The 16,462-nt window shown below is 43.0% G+C and overlaps 1 protein-coding gene across 2 annotated transcripts in view; it reads left to right on the top strand.

Annotated features, from left to right (window-relative positions):
- Positions 1-14,537, top strand: part of LOC106592307 (adhesion G protein-coupled receptor E5) — a 34,178-nt gene extending 19,641 nt beyond the window's left edge. For both annotated transcript variants that reach the window (XM_045709938.1, XM_045709936.1), the window contains exons 9-17: positions 72-298; positions 1,441-1,626; positions 2,088-2,282; positions 3,739-3,860; positions 4,580-4,675; positions 5,685-5,843; positions 13,125-13,296; positions 13,391-13,492; positions 13,610-14,537. In XM_045709938.1, the coding sequence (XP_045565894.1) occupies positions 72-298; positions 1,441-1,626; positions 2,088-2,282; positions 3,739-3,860; positions 4,580-4,675; positions 5,685-5,843; positions 13,125-13,296; positions 13,391-13,492; positions 13,610-13,651 (1,301 nt within the window). In that variant the 3' untranslated portion in view covers positions 13,652-14,537. The remainder of the gene's footprint in view (positions 1-71; positions 299-1,440; positions 1,627-2,087; positions 2,283-3,738; positions 3,861-4,579; positions 4,676-5,684; positions 5,844-13,124; positions 13,297-13,390; positions 13,493-13,609) is intronic.
- Positions 14,538-16,462: the final 1,925 nt, after the last annotated feature.

The following is a 16,462-nucleotide window of genomic DNA, read 5'->3' as shown; positions in this document are numbered from 1 at the left end:
AACCTGAAAACCTGGGAATTTTGGGAAGTTACAAGAAATTCTAGTGACTTGTTTCTTTCTGTGCTTCCCAGGTTTCGCTCTGGCTGGGTTGGTGTGTTACAAGACAGTGGAGAGATCTGTCAACAACTCCTTCCAGTACCTCACTGACACAGACACAGACACAGACACAGACACAGGAACCGCCACAGCATCAAAGCCTAGCTACCAGATCAGTTCCAAGGTGGTAACAGCTCTCGTCAGTAACCCAGCAACAGACCACCTCACCCAGCCTGTCATCCTCACCTTCAAACATCTCCAGGTATCATTTAATAATATTATAATAGCTGACGTTAGATATGATGTATGTAATTATTATAGCATATATTAATCGTACATCTACAGCCAGGACTGGTTTCATATACATTTTCAATTACTAGCTAGATTATACAGTGCTGTGAAAAAGTATTGGCCCCATTTTTAATTTTGTCTACTTTTGCGTATTTTTTATACTGAATGTTATCAGATCTTCAACCAAAACCAAATATTAGATATCACTCAATTCCCTGTGTGAAAAAGTAATTGCCCCTTACACTCAATAACTGGTTGTGCCACATTTAGCTGCAATGACTGCAACCAAATGCTTCCTGTAGTTGTTGATCGGTCTCTCACATCGCTGTGGAGGAACTCTGGACCACTCTTACCTGCAGAATTGCTTTAACTCAGTGACATTTGTGGGTTTTCAAGCATTAACTTCTCTTTTCAAGTCCTGCCACAACATCTCAATTGGGATTAGGACTGGACATTGACTAGGCCATTCCAAAACTTCAAATTTGTTGCTTTTTAGCCATTTTCATGTAGATTTAATTGTGTGATTTGAATCATTGTCTTGCTGCATGACCCAGCTGCACTTCAGCTTCAGCTCACAGACAGATGGCCTGACATTCTCCTGTGGATTTCTCTGATACAGAGCAGAATTCATGGTTCCTTCTATTAAGGCAAGTCGTCCAGGTCCTGAGGCAGCAAACCATCAAAATACCACCACCATGCTTGACCGTTGGTATGAGGTTTTTACTGTAAAACGCAGTGTTTAGTTCCTCTCAAAGGACCACACAACACGCCGTCGCGTGACTCCAAGTTTACTTTGATATGATGGTTATTATATCAATATTTGTGTATAAAAGCATTTCCTTGTAATTAGTTTGGTCAACAGTTGGAAAGTTTACCAACGAATGTTCTGTTTCCATCAGGCCTGTCATGACATTTTATATCCCACATGTACTTTACTCGCCTAAAAAGGTTGGACCTGATCACAGACGATGTCCTAACAGATAAAAATGTTGTTTTGCTCTTGCTGCCTCCTGAAATCAAGAAACAGTTGTCTAAGAAGTACTTAGCCAATGTTTCATCCTCCTGTCTAACGCTCTCCTCTTTTTCTCTCTCTCTCTCTCTTTCCCACCCCAGGTGAGGGTGGAGTCATCAGAAATGAACTATACCTGTGTGTTCTGGTCGGAGGGGCGTGTCCATGAAGAGGGAGGGGCGTGGTCAAGGAGTGGCTGTACCAAAGTCACGTCTAACGCTACACACACCGTGTGTTCCTGTACCCACCTTAGCAGCTTTGCTGTTCTCATGGCCCTCTACCCTGTAAAGGTACACACACACACACACACACACACACACACACACACACACACACACACACACACACACACACACACACACACACACACACAATGAGTTAAAGGCTGTGTTGTTGCAAGTTGACACATGTTATCCAACTGAGGCTTTATTCGCATGGATAGATAATAAATACAAGTGAAATAAACAATAAAAAATATACAGTAAACATTACACAAAAGTTAAACATTTCATATTATGTCTAAGTACAGTGTTATAAGGATGTTCAAATAGTAAAGTACAAAAGGTAAACTAAATAAACATAAATATGGGTTGTAATTACAATGGTGTTTGTTCGTCACTGGTTGCCCTTTTCTTGTTGCAACAGGTCACACATCTTGCTGCTGTGATGGCACATTGTGGCATTTCACCCAATAGATATTGGTGAAATTATCAAAATTTGATTTGTTCCCTCCCTCCCTCCCTCCCTCCAGCACACCTTTGAGCTGTGTCTGTTGACGTGGCTGGGTCTGTCGGTGTCTGTGGTGTGTCTGTTGCTGTGCATCCTGACCTTCTGGATGTGTCGGTCCATCCAGGGGACACGCACCACCATCCACCTCCACCTCTGTGTCTGCCTCTTCATCGCTGACCTCGTCTTCCTCAGCGGTATCTCTCACACACAGAGCAAGGTGGGTGTAGGGATGTGGGGACTGTGTGTGTGTGGGAGATGTATGTGTGTGTCTTCCACACAAGCACCTCACACACACAGTGGGTAACGGACAAAGATCAAGGTGGGTAACGGACAAAGATCAAGGTGGGTAAACGGACAAAGAACAAGGTGGGTAAACGGACAAAGAACAATGTGGGTAACGGACAAAGAACAAGGTGGGTAACGGACAAAGAACAAGGTGGGTAACGGACAAAGAACAATGTGGGTAACGGACAAAGAACAATGTGGGTAACGGACAAAGAACAAGGTGGGTAACGGACAAAGAGCAAGGTGGGTAACGGACAAAGAGCAAGGTGGGTAACGGACAAAGAACAAGGTGGGTAACGGACAAAGAACAAGGTGGGTATCGGACAAAGAGCAAGGTGGGTAACGGACAAAGAACAAGGTGGGTAACGGACAAAGAACAAGGTGGGTAATGGACAAAGAACAAGGTGGGTAACGGACAAAGAACAATGTGGGTAACGGACAAAGAACAAGGTGGGTAACGGACAAAGAACAAGGTGGGTAACGGACAAAGAACAAGGTGGTTAACGGACAAAGAACAAGGTGGGTATCGGACAAAGAGCAATGTCGGTAATGGACAAAGAGCAAGGTGGGTAACGAACAAAGAACAAGGTGGGTAACGGACAAAGAACAAGGTGGGTAACGGACAAAGAACAAGGTGGGTATCGGACAAAGAGCAAGGTGGGTAACGGACAAAGAACAAGGTGGGTAACGGACAAAGAACAAGGTGGGTAATGGACAAAGAACAAGGTGGGTAACGGACAAAGAACAATGTGGGTAACGGACAAAGAACAAGGTGGGTAACGGACAAAGAACAAGGTGGGTAACGGACAAAGAACAAGGTGGTTAACGGACAAAGAACAAGGTGGGTATCGGACAAAGAGCAATGTCGGTAATGGACAAAGAGCAAGGTGGGTAACGAACAAAGAACAAGGTGGTTAATGGACAAAGAGCAAGGTGAACAAACACATTTAAAGGATGAGTTCAGTGTTTTCTAACTTAATAATGTTAAATGGTTCCTCACCCTGAAAGTCTATTGGCCAGGAGAATCTGGAATCCATGGTTCAGTTTTCTTTACAGCAACTACAAATGTAGCCAGTGTTAACTTTAGCCATCACTCCTCCCATCTCCTCCTCTCCTCCCTCTTGCCCCTCTCCTCCTCTCCTCCTTCCTTCTCTCTTGCCCCTCTCCTCCCCCTGTCTTCCTCTCCTCTCGCCCCTCTCCTCTCCTCCCCCTGTCTTCCTCTCCTCTCGCCCCTCTCCTCCCCCTGTCCTCCTCTCCTCTCCTCTCCTCTCCTCTCCTCTCCTCTCCTCTCCTCTCCTCTCCTCTCCTCTCCTCTCCTCTCCTCTCCTCTCCTCTCCTCCTCTCCTCTCCTCTCCTCTCCTCTCCTCTCCTCTCCTCTCCTCTCTCAGGATGGATGTAGGGTTGTAGCAGGTCTCCTCCACCTGTTCTTCCTAGGATCCTTCAGTTGGATGTTGTTAGAGGGGGTTCAGCTCTACCGCATGGTGGTCCTGGTCTTCAACACTACCATAAGGTTATTATTTTATTTTATATATTTATCAATAAATATGTGTTATTATATTTTTATAGTATATATTTGTCTATTTTCATTACACATTCATCTTATATTCATATATATATATATATACAGTATAATGTATATTTTATGTATTTCATTATACATGTGTTTTATATTTCTTATCTATTATATATTATATTTTATTACATATATTTCTTACAACTTAGTTTTTTTATTTTGCTATTTTATGAAGAGCTTGAGCTGCATTTTGTCTGTGATATGATATACAAATAAATAAATAATTATTATTATTATTGCTGTTATTATTACAAATAATGCTGTTATTATTGTTATTATTATTATTATTATTAACGTAAACTTCTGTACCTGTATTTTATGAATCTCTGTGATTCTTCTTCTTACTGTAGATCTCTGTACCTGTATTTTATGAATCTCTGTGATTCTTCTTCTTACTGTAGACCTCTGTACCTGTATTTTATGAATCTCTGTGATTCTTCTTCTTACTGTAAACCTCTGTACCTGTATTTTATGAATCTCTGTGATTCATCTTCTTACTGTAGACCTCTGTACCTGTATTTTATGAATCTCTGTGATTCTTCTTCTTACTGTAGACCTCTGTACCTGTATTTTATGAATCTCTGTGATTCATCTTCTTACTGTAAACCTCTATACCTGTATTTTATGAATCTCTGTGATTCTTCTTCTTACTGTAGACCTCTGTACCTGTATGCTGTGGGATATGGACTGCCACTGGCTATAGTCATCATCTCTGCTATCACCTACCCAGATGGATATGGTACCACACAACAGTGAGTCTGAGTCTCTAACTGTGTGTGTGTGTGTGTGTGTGTGTGTGTGTGTGTGTGTGTGTGTGTGTGTGTGTGTGTGTGTGTGTGTGTGTGTGAGTGAGTGAGTGAGTGAGTGAGTGAGTGAGTGAGTGAGTGAGTGAGTGAGTGAGTGAGTGAGTGAGTGAGTGAGTGAGTGAGAGAGAGAGCCTGAGAGCAAAGCAAGGGATAATTCAACCAAAGTACAAATGTACATATTTGTGTCTTTACCCTGTAAGCAGTCTATGGACAAGATATAACAGTAATCAGTTTGGTTTAGTTTCTTGGCACTGTTTCCACATGCTAATGCTTCAGCGTTTGTGGCATAAATCCCATTTAAGACAAATGTTAGCATTTTTTTGCCCATCATGTTGTCCATATACTTCTTACAGTGTAAGGACATTAATGTGTCATTTTGTAATTTGGGTGAACTGTCCCTTTAAGACATCAGTGTGTGTGTGTCAGCTGCTGGTTGATTCTCGGGAGAGAGGTTTTATCTAACATAAATATAACATGTAAATAACACCAGATAACCTAATTCTAGCTTTAATCAAACCTTATTCCAATGTTATCCTCTCTGTTTGTCAGCTGCTGGTTGTCTCTGGAGAAAGACCCTTCTTTTAACCTAATTTAGAATTACAATCAAATCAATATTTAATTGTCACATGCTCCGAATACAACAGGTGTAGACCTTACCGTGAAATGCTTACTTACGAGCCCTTAACCAACAATGCAGTTCAAGAAATAGAGTTAAGAAAATATTTACTAAATAAAGTAAATATTAAAACAAAACGTAACACAATAAAATAACAATAACAAGGCTATATACAGGGGGTACCAGTACTGAGTCAATGTGCGGGGTTACAGGTTAGTCGAGGTCATTTGTAAATGTAGGTAGGGGTAAACGGGAGGAGGGAGGTCAACGTAAATAGTCATAGATATAACATGTATATAACCCAAATCTAATGTTATCCTCTCTGTGTGTCTCTGTCAGCTGTTGGTTGTCTCTGGAGAGAGGATTCATCTGGAGTTTCTTCGGCCCAGTGTGCACCATCATCATTCTCAACGCTTTCTTCTTCATCATCACTGTCTGGAGGCTGGCCCAGAAGTTCTCTAGTCTCAACCCTGACCTCTCCAACCTACACAAGATCAAGTAAGGAGAGAGAGAGAGAGAGAGAGAGAGAGAAATGAAGGGAATGTGAGCGTGAAACTGAGAGATGGATGGATGGATGGACGGATGGATGGATGGAGGGATGGATGGATGGAGAGACAGAGAGAGAGAGAGAGAGAGAGAGAGAGAGAGAGAGAGAGAGAGAGAGAGAGAGAGAGAGAGAGAGAGAGAGAGAGAGAGAGAGAGAGAGAGAGAGAGAGAGTAACCTATACACTCGGAGTCTGGAAGGAGAGTTTAATGATGGAGGGTGGGAGAAAGAGAGAGAGTGTAACCTATACACTAGGATTCAGGAAGCAGGTACAGAAGGAGAGTTTAACCTGTCTGGGGTATGTGGGACGCTAGCATCCCACCTGCGGGACACACTCGCCAACAGCCAGTGAAATAGAAGGGCGCCAAATTCAAAACAACAAAAATCTCATAATTCAAATTTCTCAAACATACAACTATTATATACCATTTTAAAAATACACTTCTCGTTAATCCAACCACAGTGTACAATTTCAAAAAGGCTTTACGGCGAAAGCATAACATTAGATTATGTTAGGACAGTGCCTAGACAAGAAAAACCACAGAGCCATTTTCCAAGCAAGGAGAGGCGTCACAAAAAACAGAAATACAGCTAAAATGAATTACTAACCTTTGATGATCTTCATCAGATGGCACTCATAGGACTTCATGTTACACAATACATGTATGCTTTGCTCAATAAAGTTCATATTTATATCCAAAACCCCCATTTTACATTGGCGTGTAATGTTCAGAAATGTTTTGCCTCCCAAAACTTCTGGTGAATGAGCACATCAATTTACAGAAATACTCATCATAAACGTTGATAAAATATACAACAGTTATTTAAAGAATTATAGATACACTCCTCCTTAATGCAACCGCTGTGTCAGATTTCAAAAAGGCTTTATGGCAAAAGCAAACTTTGCAATAATCTGAGTACAGCGCTCAGACATCAAAACGAGCCATACAGATACCCGCCATTTTGGAGTCAACAGAAGTCACAAATAACATTATAAATATTCACTTACCTTTGATGATCTTCATTGGAATGCACTCCCAGGAATCCCAGTTCACCAAAAAAAATGTGTTTGTTTCGATAAAGTCCATATATATGTCCAAATACCTCCTTTTTGTTTGCGCGCTCGGCCGAGTAATCCAAATCCACTGTGCTCGTGCAGTATGTTCAGAGGAAAAGTCACAAAAGTTATATTACAGTTCATAGAAACATGTCAAACGTTATATTACAGTTCGTAGAAACATGTCAAACAAGTCCCTTGTCTTCAAAAAAGAAAAGGAACACAGCTAACTCTCACGGGAGTGCGCACCACTGAGCTCATGTCATTTTCTCAGTCATCTGACTCCAGGACCTCTTATTCTCTCCCCATTCACAGTAGAAGCATGAAACAACGTTCTAAAGACTGTTGACATCTAGTGGAAGCCTTAGGAAGTGCAAAATGACCCGATAGACACTGTATACAGGATAGGCAATCACTTGAAAAACCTCAGATTTCCACACTTCCTGGTTGGATTTTTCTCAGGTTTTTGCCTGCCATATGAGTTCTGTTATACTCACAGACATCATTCAAACAGTTTTAGAAACTTCAGAGTGTTTTCTATCCAAATCTACTAATAATATGCATATCCTACCTTCTGGGCCCGAGTAGCAGGCAGTTTAATTTGGGCACGCTTTTCATCCAAAATTCCGAATGCTGCCCCCTACCCTAGTGAAGTTAATAATGAGAACAAGCAGAAAAACACAACAGGAGCAGCGTACCGAACGTGAATGAAACCAATACTGCCTGAAGACAGGCTACTGAGGGCTAAATAAACGGGAAGAAATCAAGGTAATGATGAAGTCCAGGTGTGCGTATCGATGGGGATCAAGTGGGCATAACGATGGGGAGCAGGTATGAATAACGACTGGGAACAGGTGTGCGTAACGATGGGGAACAGGTGTGCATAACGACGGGGAGAAGGTGTGCATAACGATTGGGAGCAGGTGTGCATAATGATGGGGAGTATGTGTACATAACGATGGGGAGCAGTGGTGCATAGCGATGGGGTGCAGGTTTGCATAATGATGGGGAGCAGGTGCTAATAACAATGGGGAACAGGTGTGCACAACGATGGGGAGCATGTGTGCATAACGATGGGGAGCAGTGGTGCATAATGATGGGGAGCAGTGGTGCATAATGATGGGGAGCAGTGGTGCATAATGATGGGGTGCAGGTGTGCATAGCGAAGGGGAGCAGGTGTGCATAACGATGGGGAGCAGGGGTGCATAACAATGAGTAGCAGGTTTGCATAACGACAGGAAGAAGGTGCTAATAACGATGGGGAGCAGATGTGCCTAAAGATGGGGAGCAGATTTGTGTTATTAATAATGGGGAGTAGGTGTGCATAACGATGGGGAGCAGGTGCTAATAACGATGGGGAGAAGATGTGCATAACGATGGGGAGCAGATTTGCATAACGATGGGGAGTAGGTATGAATAACGACTGGGAACAGGTGTGCGTAACGATGGGGAACAGGTGTGCATAACGACGGGGAGAAGGTGTGCATAACGATTGGGAGCAGGTGTGCATAATGATGGGGAGTATGTGTACATAACGATGGGGAGCAGTGGTGCATAGCGATGGGGTGCAGGTTTGCATAATGATGGGGAGCAGGTGCTAATAACAATGGGGAACAGGTGTGCACAACGATGGGGAGCATGTGTGCATAACGATGGGGAGCAGTGGTGCATAATGATGGGGAGCAGTGGTGCATAATGATGGGGAGCAGTGGTGCATAATGATGGGGTGCAGGTGTGCATAGCGAAGGGGAGCAGGTGTGCATAACGATGGGGAGCAGGGGTGCATAACAATGAGTAGCAGGTTTGCATAACGACAGGAAGAAGGTGCTAATAACGATGGGGAGCAGATGTGCCTAAAGATGGGGAGCAGATTTGTGTTATTAATAATGGGGAGTAGGTGTGCATAACGATGGGGAGCAGGTGCTAATAACGATGGGGAGAAGATGTGCATAACGATGGGGAGCAGATTTGCATAACGATGGGGAGTAGGTGCTAATATTGATGGGGAGCAGATGTGCATAACGATGGGGAGCAGATTTGCATAACGATTGGGAGCAGTTGCTAATAACGATGGGGAGCAGATGTGCATAATGATGGGGAGTAGGTATTATTAATGATGGGGAGTAGGTGTGAATATCAATGGGGAGCAGGGCTGCATAATGATGGGGAGCAGATGTTATTAACGATGGGTGAGCAGGTGTTATTACTGATGGGGAGCAGGTGTGCATAACGATGGGGAGCAGTTGTGAATAACGATGGGGAGGAGAATGAAAAATTATGGGGAGCAGGTGTGAATAACGACGGGGAACAGGTGTGCGTAACGATGGGGAGCAGGTGTGCGTAATGATGAAGTCCAGGTGTACATAATGATGGGGAGAAGGTGTGCATAATGATGGAGAACAGGTGTGCGTAACGATGGGGAGCATGTTTGCATAACGATGGGGAGTAGTGGTGCATAACGATGGGGTGCAGGTGTGCATAACGATGTGGTGCAGGTGTGCATAACGATGGGGAACAGGTGTGCGTAACGATGGGGAGTATGTGTGTGTAACCGATGTGAAATGGCTAGTTAGCGGTGGTGCGCGCTAATAGCGTTTCAATCGGTAACGTCACTCTCTCTGAGACTTGAAGTAGGGTTTCCCCTTGCGTCGCAAGGGCCGTGGCTCTTGTGGCGCGATGGGTAACGATGCTTCGGTGGGTGTCAGTTGTTGATGTGTGCAAGGGTCCCTGGTTCGAGCCTGGGTTGGGGCGAAGAGAGGGACGGAACCTACACTGTTACATGTGCATAACGATGGGGAGTAGTAGTGCCTAACGATGGGGTGCAGGTGTGCATAATGATGTGGTGCAGGTGTGCATAACGATGGGGAGCAGTGGCGCATAACGATGGGGTGCAGGTGTGCATAACAATGGGGAGGAGGTGCTAATAGCGATAGGGAGCAGATGTGCATAAAGATGGGGAGCAGTTATTAATGATGGGGAGTAGGTGTGCATAAAGACGGGGAGCAGATATGCATAAAGATGGGGAGCAGGTGCTAATAACGATGGGGAGCAGATGTGCATAACGATGGGGTTCAGGTTTTATTAGTGATGGTGAGTAGGTGTGAATAACAATGGGGAGAAGGAGTGTATAATGGTGGGGAGCAGATGTTACGAACAATGGGGAGCAGGTGTTATTACTGATGGGGAGCAGGTGTTATTACCGATGGGGAACAGGTGTTATTACCGATGGGGGGCAGGTGTGAATAACGATGGGGAACAGGTGTGTGTAAAGATGGGGAGCAGGTGTGCATAACGATGTGGAGGAGGTGTGCATAATGATTGGGAGCAGGTGTGCGTAATGATGAAGTCCAGGTGTGCGTAACAATGGGGAACAGGTGTGCTTAACGATGGGAAGCAGTGGTGCATAATGATGGGGTGCAGGTGTGCATAACGATGGGGGGCAGGTGTGCATAACGATGGGGAGCAGGTGCTAATAACGTTCAGGAGCAGATGTGCATTAACCTCTCTAGGGTCGGCGGGACGAAATCGTCCCACCTACTCAACAGCCAGTTGAATCCCGTGGCGCGTTATTCAAATACCTTAGAAATGCTATTACTTCAATTTCTCAAACATATGACTATTTTACACCATTTTAAAGACAAGACTCTCGTTAATCTAACCACACTGTCCGATTTCAAAAAGGCTTTACAGCGAAAGCAAAACATTAGATTATGTTAGGAGAGTACCCAGCCAGAGTTCTGTTATACTCACAGACACCATTCAAACAGTTTTTGAAACTTTAGGGTGTTTTCTATCCAAAGCCAATAATTATATGCATATTCTAGTTTCTGGGCAGTAGTAATAACCAGATTAACCTCTCTAGGGTAGGTGCACCAAATCGTCCCACCTACGTAACAGCCAGTGTAATCCTGTGGCGCGATATTCAAATACCTTAGAAATGCTATTACTTCAATTTCTCAAACATATGACTATTTTACAGCATTTTAAAGATAAGACTCTTGTTAATCTAACCACACTGTCCGATTTCAAAAAGGCTTTACAACGAAAACAAGCCATTAGATTATGTCAGCAGAGTACCCAGCCAGAAATAATCAGACACCCATTTTTCAAGTTAGCATATAATGTCACAAAAACCCAGAAGACAGCTAAATGCAGCACTAACCTTTGATGATCTTAATCAGATGACAACCCTAGGACATTATGTTATACAATACATGCATGTTTTGTTCAATCAAGTTCATATTTATATCAAAAACCAGCTTTTTACATTAGCATGTGATGTTCAGAACTAGCATACCCCCCGCAAACTTCCGGTGAATTTACTAACAATTTACTAAATTACTCACGATAAACGTTCACAAAAAGCATAACAATTATTTTAAGAATTATAGATACAGAACTCCTCTATGCACTCGATATGTCCGATTTTAAAATAGCTTTTCGGTGAAAGCACATTTTGCAATATTCTAAGTAGATAGCCCGGCATCACAGGGCTAGCTATTTAGACACCCAGCAAGTTTAGCCTTCACCAAACTCCGATTTACTATTAGAAAAGTTTGATTACCTTTGGTGTTCTTCGTCAGAATGCACTCCCAGGACTTCTACTTCAATAACAAATGTTGGTTTGGTCCCAAATAATCCATAGTTATGTTCCAACGGCGGCGTTTTGTTCGTGCGTTCAAGACACTATCCAAATGGTAAATAAGGGTCACGCGCACGGCGCATTTCGTGACAAAGGATTTCTAAATATTTCATTACCGTACTTCGAAGCATCTCAACCGCTGTTTAAAATCAATTTTTATGCCATTTTTCTCGTAAAAAAGCGATAATATTCCGACCGGGAATCTGCAATTAGGTAAACAGACGAAAGAAAATAAAGCATGGGGTCGACTCGAGCACGCGCCTAAGCCCTTTGTCCTCTGATCGGCCACTTGCCAAAGGCGATAATGTGTTTCAGCCAGAGGCTGCCTCGATATCGTTCAGCTTTTTCCCGGGCTCTGAGAGCCTATGGGAGCCGTAGGAAGTGTCACGTTACAGCTAAGATCCTCAGTCTTCAATAAACAGAGGCAAGAACAACACCACCTTGTCAGACAGGCCACTTCCTGCATGAAATCTTCTCAGGTTTTTGCCTGCCATATGAGTTCTGTTATACTCACAGACACCATTCAAACAGTTTTAGAAACTTTAGGGTGTTTTCTATCCAAAGCCAATAATTATATGCATATTCTAGTTACTGGGCAGGAGTAGTAACCAGATTAAATCGGGTACGTTTTTTATCCGGCCGTGTAAATACTGCCCCCTAGCCCTAACAGGTTAAATCGGGTACGTTTTTTATCCGGCCGTGTAAATACTGCCCCCTTCCCCCAACAGGTAAAGATGGGAAGCAGGTGTTATTAATGATGGGGAGTGAGTGTGCATAACGATGGGGAGCAGGTTTGCATAATGATGGGGAGCAGTTGCTAATAACGATGGGGAGCAGATGTGCATAATGATGGGGAGCAGATTTGCATAACAATGGGGAGCAGTTGCTAATAACGATGGGGAGCAGATGTGCATAACGATGGGGAGCAGATGCTAATAACGATGGGGAGTAGGTGTGCATAACAATGGGGAGCAGGTGTTCTTAATGATGGGGAGTAGGTTTGAATAGCAATGGTGAGCAGGGCTGTATAATGATGGGGAGCAGATGTTATTAACGAAATACAATATTCCCTCTCTTTAGGAGAGACACCTCTGAGTGTGAGCCACATGGAGTTAGAAAACAACTATTTAGCTCTCCACTTCTCCTCCCTCTCTTCCTCCTCCTCCCCCTCCTTCCTCTTTCCTTCCCCTCCCTCCTCCTTCTTTCCCCCTCCTCCTCCCTCTCTCTCCTTGTCCTCCCCCTCCCTCCCCCTGTTCTCCCACCTCCTTCTGCCTCTACCCTCCTTCCTTCTCCTCTCTCCACCCCTCTCCTTCCTTCACCTCATTCTCCTCCCTCCACCCTCTTCCTCCCTCCCTCCTTCCTTCCTCCCTCATCCTCCCTCCTCCCCACTTCCCTCCTCCCTCCTCCTCCCTCCTCCTCCCTCCCTCCTCCCCCTCCTTCCTCCCTCCTTCTTCCTCCCTCACCCCTCCCTCCTCCTTCCCGTCCTCCCTTCTTCCTCCACCCTCCTCCTCCTTCCTCCTCCCTCTCTCTCTCCAGGGTGTTCACAGTGACAGCAGTGGCCCAGCTGTGTGTGTTGGGTACTATGTGGATATTTGGAGTGTTCCAGTTCCAAGAGGAGGGGACAGTGGTCATGACATATCTCTTCACTATCCTCAACTCTCTACAGGGAGCACTGCTGTTCATCATGCACTGCCTACTGAACAAAACGGTATGGTATGGATTGGTATGGGGTGTGTGTGTGTGTGTGTTGTGTGTGTGTGTGTGTGTGTGTGTGTGACACTGTGCTCTGCTGCCCCCATCAGGTGAGAGAGGAGTATTGCAAGCTGCTGTCCTGTATCTGCACACCACAGAAGAAGAGATACTCAGAGGGCAGCACTACCAACCCTTCCTCCAGCCAATCCCAGGTACACACACACACACACACACACACACACACACACACACACACACACACACACACACACACACACAAACCACTTTCATTAAGTTAACCTCTGTCCTTTGACCTTTTTCTGTCCTAGGGGTCAAGGAGCGCAGAGAACACATCGGAGTCGCAGAAATGACGTCACCAAACCCCCATAATGCACCTCTTTACTCCTCCCATAACAAAGGTTCCCACTACATGGCCAAACTGTGAAGTCAAAATGTTCGATATCGTAAACATTTATGAAAACAAATATTTGCGTTTCTGATATAGCATCTTGGCCAGATAGTGACAACCCAGAAACACTCAGACCGAGGATAGTACTGTTCAGGCCAGGTTAGTAGAAAATGTGTCAAACTAGCCCGCCGGATAGTAAAATATGTAGTCCACTAGCCAGGTTGGCCAGTGACCAAAATCCTTCAGTTCCATCCCTGATTAGACACTTCATATCAAACTTGATGTTAAGCAATGTCTTATCAAGCATTAGGTTATCCAATCACAAGTTATATGATCTTCATGTCATCCAATAGGAATCCATATCATCATTATGTCGTCCAATAGGAATCCATATGATCTTTATGTCATCCAATCAGAAGTTATATGATCTTCATGTCATCCAATAGGAATCCATATCATCTTTGTCATCCAATCAAAGTTATGATATTTATGTCATCCAATAGAAATGAATATCCTCTTTATGTAATTATCACAACCACAAAAGAAAGGTACTATTTTACACCACTTCGATGAAACCATAAACATGAACAACATAAGCTTTCTTCCTTTACATGAATGTGATAGATTTATAGTAATATTTATTACCAAGAGCACAAGATGGGGTGAATTTCTACACAAATAAATCCAGAGGGATTTAGAAAACCATTATGTGAAGAAATGTGTTAGTTGTGACCTAATGGACTGTTATACTGTAAAGGTGTCTTTAACACTTTATTAATCACTTTTAAGAATAAGCCTTTATAAATGAATATACATGTTTATAAATTATTATAAATGTTGTACATTTTTACGGATTGGAAGGCTGGTAATATTTACACATTCTTATAAATGTTTACAAATTTAATTGTAAATAGTTTATAAATTGTTAACCTGTCTGCGCTAGGTGGGACGTCAGCGTCCCACTCTATTCAACAGCCAGTGGTTTTCTGTGGTGCGAAATACAAAAACCTTACAAATGCTTTAACCTCTATGGTCCACCTACGTAACAGCCACTTGCAGCCTGTGGCGCGATTTTCAAAACCTTAAAAATCCTATTACTTCAATTTCTCAAACATATGACTATTTTACAGCTATTTAAAGACAAGACTCTCGTTAATCTAACCACACTGTCCGATTTCAAAAAGGCTTTACAACGAAAGCAAAACATTAGATTATGTCAGCAGAGTACCCGGCCAAAAATAATCACACAGCCATTTTCAAAGCAAGCATATATGTGACAAAAACCCAAACCACAGCTAAATGCAGCACTAACCTTTGATGATCTTCATCAGATGACTCTCCTAGGACATTATGTTATACAATACATGCATGTTTTGTTCAATCAAGTTCATATTTATATTAAAAAAAAGTTTTTTGCATTAGCATGTGCTGTTCAGAACTAGCATACACACCGAAAATTTCTGGTGAATTTACTAAATTACTCATGATAAACGTTGACAAAATACATAACTATTATTTTAAGAATTATAGATACAGAACTCCTTTATGCAATCGCTATGTCAGATTTTAAAATAGCTTTTCGGCGAAAGCACATTTTGTAATATTCTGAGTACATAGCTCGGCCATCACGGCTAGCTATTCAGACACCCGCCAACGTCGGGGCTCACAAATCTCAGAATTACTATTACAAAAATTGGATTACCTTTGCTGTTCTTCGTCAGAATGCACTCCCAGGACTTCTACTTCAACAACAAATGTTGTTTTGGTTCCAAGTAATCCATAGATATGTCCAAATACCTCCGTTTTGTTGGTGCGTTCAGGTCACTATCCAAAGGGTAACGTGCGAGCGCATTTCGTGACAAAAAGTTTCAAAATGTGCCTTTACCATACTTAGAAGCATGTAAAACGCTGTTTAAAATCTATTTTTATGCAATTTTTTGCATAAAATAGCGATAATATTCCAACCAGACAACGTTGCATTCATTCAAATAGGGAAAGTAAAAATGGCCAAGTCTCGTGGCAATGCATCTCCAGGCTATGAGTCCTCAGGCAGTCCACTGACATACAGGGCTCCTATACTTTGCCCAGAGACAGGAGACGCCCCAATCCACTTTCTGGCGGCTTTAGAGAGTCAATGGAAGCCTTAAAATGTGTCAGGTAACAGCACAGATACTGTAATTTCGATAGAGATGCAACAGAAGGACCACAAATTGTCAGACAGGCCACTTCCTGCTTGTAATCTTCTCAGGTTTTTGGCTGCCATATGAGTTCTGTTATACTCACAGACACCATTCAAACAGTTTTAGAAACTTTAGAGTGTTTTCTATCCAAATCTACTAATACTATGCATATTCTATTCTATTTAAATTGGGTACGTTTTTTATCTGGCCGTGAAAATACGGCCCCCTATCCCAGACAGGTTAACCTAACAAATTAGCCATTATGCCAAGAGATCCGAACAGCTTGACGAGGTTGCTAGATGTTGGGTTAAAGTTGTTTCAATAGTTGTATAGGTTTAAGAATAAGTAGTAGCAATGTACTGTACAGTTCAGCCATGTTAGAGGTCCTTACGCACCGATCTAGGATCAGAATACAGTAAATGACTGTACAGTTCAGCCATGTTAGTGGTCCTTAAGCACAGATCTAGGACCATAATACAGTAAATGTACTGTACAGTTCTGCTATTGTAGAGGTCCATAGGCACAGATCTAGGATCAGAATACAGTAAATTACTGATAAATCAGTCATTGGAGAGGTTGTCCTTAGGCACAGA

The sequence above is a fragment of the Salmo salar genome, chromosome ssa02, assembly GCF_905237065.1.
Source record: "Salmo salar chromosome ssa02, Ssal_v3.1, whole genome shotgun sequence".
Taxonomy (NCBI): domain Eukaryota; kingdom Metazoa; phylum Chordata; class Actinopteri; order Salmoniformes; family Salmonidae; genus Salmo; species Salmo salar.
Note: the sequence above shows the minus strand (reverse complement) of the source record. Positions and strands in the feature narration are given on the sequence as shown.